Source organism: Echinops telfairi, unplaced genomic scaffold, assembly GCF_000313985.2.
Source record: "Echinops telfairi isolate 266 unplaced genomic scaffold, ASM31398v2 ScPeMD7_7467;HRSCAF=8505_1, whole genome shotgun sequence".
Classification (NCBI taxonomy): domain Eukaryota; kingdom Metazoa; phylum Chordata; class Mammalia; order Afrosoricida; family Tenrecidae; genus Echinops; species Echinops telfairi.
The window spans coordinates 26,553,628-26,555,691 of NW_022111368.1; the positions used below are offsets into that span (position 1 = coordinate 26,553,628).

At 37.1% G+C, this 2,064-nt stretch overlaps 1 protein-coding gene across 1 annotated transcript in view; it reads left to right on the forward strand.

Moving 5' to 3' along the window:
• Positions 1-2,064, forward strand: part of MGAT4A (alpha-1,3-mannosyl-glycoprotein 4-beta-N-acetylglucosaminyltransferase A) — a 107,754-nt gene that overhangs the window by 94,632 nt on the left and 11,058 nt on the right. Inside the window, exon 11 of the mRNA XM_045283829.1 lies at positions 272-338. Coding sequence (XP_045139764.1) covers positions 272-338 — 67 coding nt within the window. The remainder of the gene's footprint in view (positions 1-271; positions 339-2,064) is intronic.

The following is a 2,064-nucleotide window of genomic DNA, read 5'->3' on the forward strand; positions in this document are numbered from 1 at the left end:
ATTTTTCAAATAGAAAATGTTTTTCTATCAAAATAATGTTTTTCTATCTTACTGTTACTCTTTTCTTACCACCAACATATTTTATACTGCTTAAGATAGCATTTTTGTTTTTTAAAAAACTTTTATTGTCAAACCTTTTAAGTTCAAGACTGAAAGGACATTTCTCTTTTTAGGGAGCTGTGCCAAAAAATTTAACTTTTACATTCATTAAGATAAAATAATAACATTTAATAAAACATTAAATATTAAATTTGTCTTTATTTTATTTTAGAGTGAAGACTTGAAAATAAGCAAACAAACCAAAGACAAATGGTTAGAAGACGGTTATTTCAGAATAGGTAATATCTTCTTTAAAATTTAAATGTTCTTTAATTTTCTAGACTTACTCCTAAACTAATTTTAATTTCTTTCCATATATTAAACAACTTTCAGATTATAGTTAAAATTACTGCAAGTTCTATTCTTGTTGTTGAATTTGTACATTATCTTGAGCAACTGGACTTTCAGATCAAGATCCATTCCCTCGTTTTTTGTTCTTTTTCCCTCTGCCTTATTTTGTTGCTGACTTTCTCTGGTGATCAGCCCTTAGCTGCCTTCTGTAGTCTCTGTAAACGCCTAACTGTTCTTGTGGCGTCAGCTAACATCCATAGGCCAGACTGTGTGATTCTAGCCCCTGCTTCCCTCCTGAGCTTCAGATTTGTATTGGGATGCCCCTTGGCGCGGCTCCTTGGAGGCCACTAAAGCTTCCACTCTGACCACCTGTAACACAGACTCTTCTTTACTGGTCATGGGATTTCCTGTCATTATTCACCTACTAGCCTAAGCCCAAACCTTGGGAGTCACCCTAAAAAGCCTTCTTTCCCTTGCAGCCCATGAGTGTCAAATTGGTCTCCTTTGTGCCTCAAGCCTCAAGCCATGGATCTGACTTGGAGCTAAATGCTCTCTGCCCGTATGCTAGAATCACGCATCTGTGTGGGTCCCCTGTTGGCTTTTCATGCAACAACAGCTGTGCCTTTCTAAAAATGCAAGTACAGCTTACTTAACTGGCTGAAAATCTGACGATTTCCATGATCTGACCCTTTGGCTCGCATCCTCCTTCACTTACTTCACTCACATCACGTACTTAATCCCCTTAACCTTATTCCCCCATCTTAGCAGTATAGCTCCTCTCAGTGCGCCATGCTCTCGTGAAAAGCTATGTGTCTAGTCATTTTATTTGCCAGGAATTATCTGTTAGAATGTTTTGCTTATCCTTTATTCACTGTTCTAATCGCCCTCTTTTCTGCACTTCAAGCCACACTCTGTGGGCCTTTATTGTGTAATCAATGTATTCTTTCATATCTCTGTTCTGTGTACTCATCATGGAAGGAGAGAGTCTCTCTTAGGTATCTCCTGCAGTGAACACTGGCATGCCATGTGATAAGTATTTACTCAGTGAGTGGTTATGTATTTTCTTTTACTTAAAACTAATTAATGCTTTCAATAATAGCAAGCAAAAGATGCTGTTGGTAAATTCATACTTTAGAGAGAAGGCATAGATTACCTTCTTAACAGATGCCCTGGAGCGATTTCATATTTGATGAGGGTCATTCGGTTGTTGCTGTAAGCCCTGTACAATAAACCTGCCTGATTTCAATGCAGGCTTGGTGCCTAGATGTGTTTGGTCATTTTTGTTTGGGTTGTACCTAATCAGAATGTATGCAAAATTAGTTAAATACACAAGACATTTCTTACCCCTATTACCTATCAGTTATTAATTTCTGATGCTATTGTTACAGATAATGAAAGTGGCTAAAGAGTCTGTGTTAGATAAGTCTGCAGTAATTTGAAGATACTGCTCAATTAAAACACCAATGCATCATCATTCTTTAATCAGAAGTAACGTTAGTTCATCAAACTTCATACCTTGTGTAACAAGTGCCTATGAGGAAAAAAGAATTGCCACATCTTTTTGTCAGTCATACTTGCCTATTGTTTGCTTGTTTGCCAGCCACACTCTCCCTCGGAAAGGAATTTTTGTAAGCATGCTAGGCTGTTTGTTTTTTTACATGTTACTGTTAGATA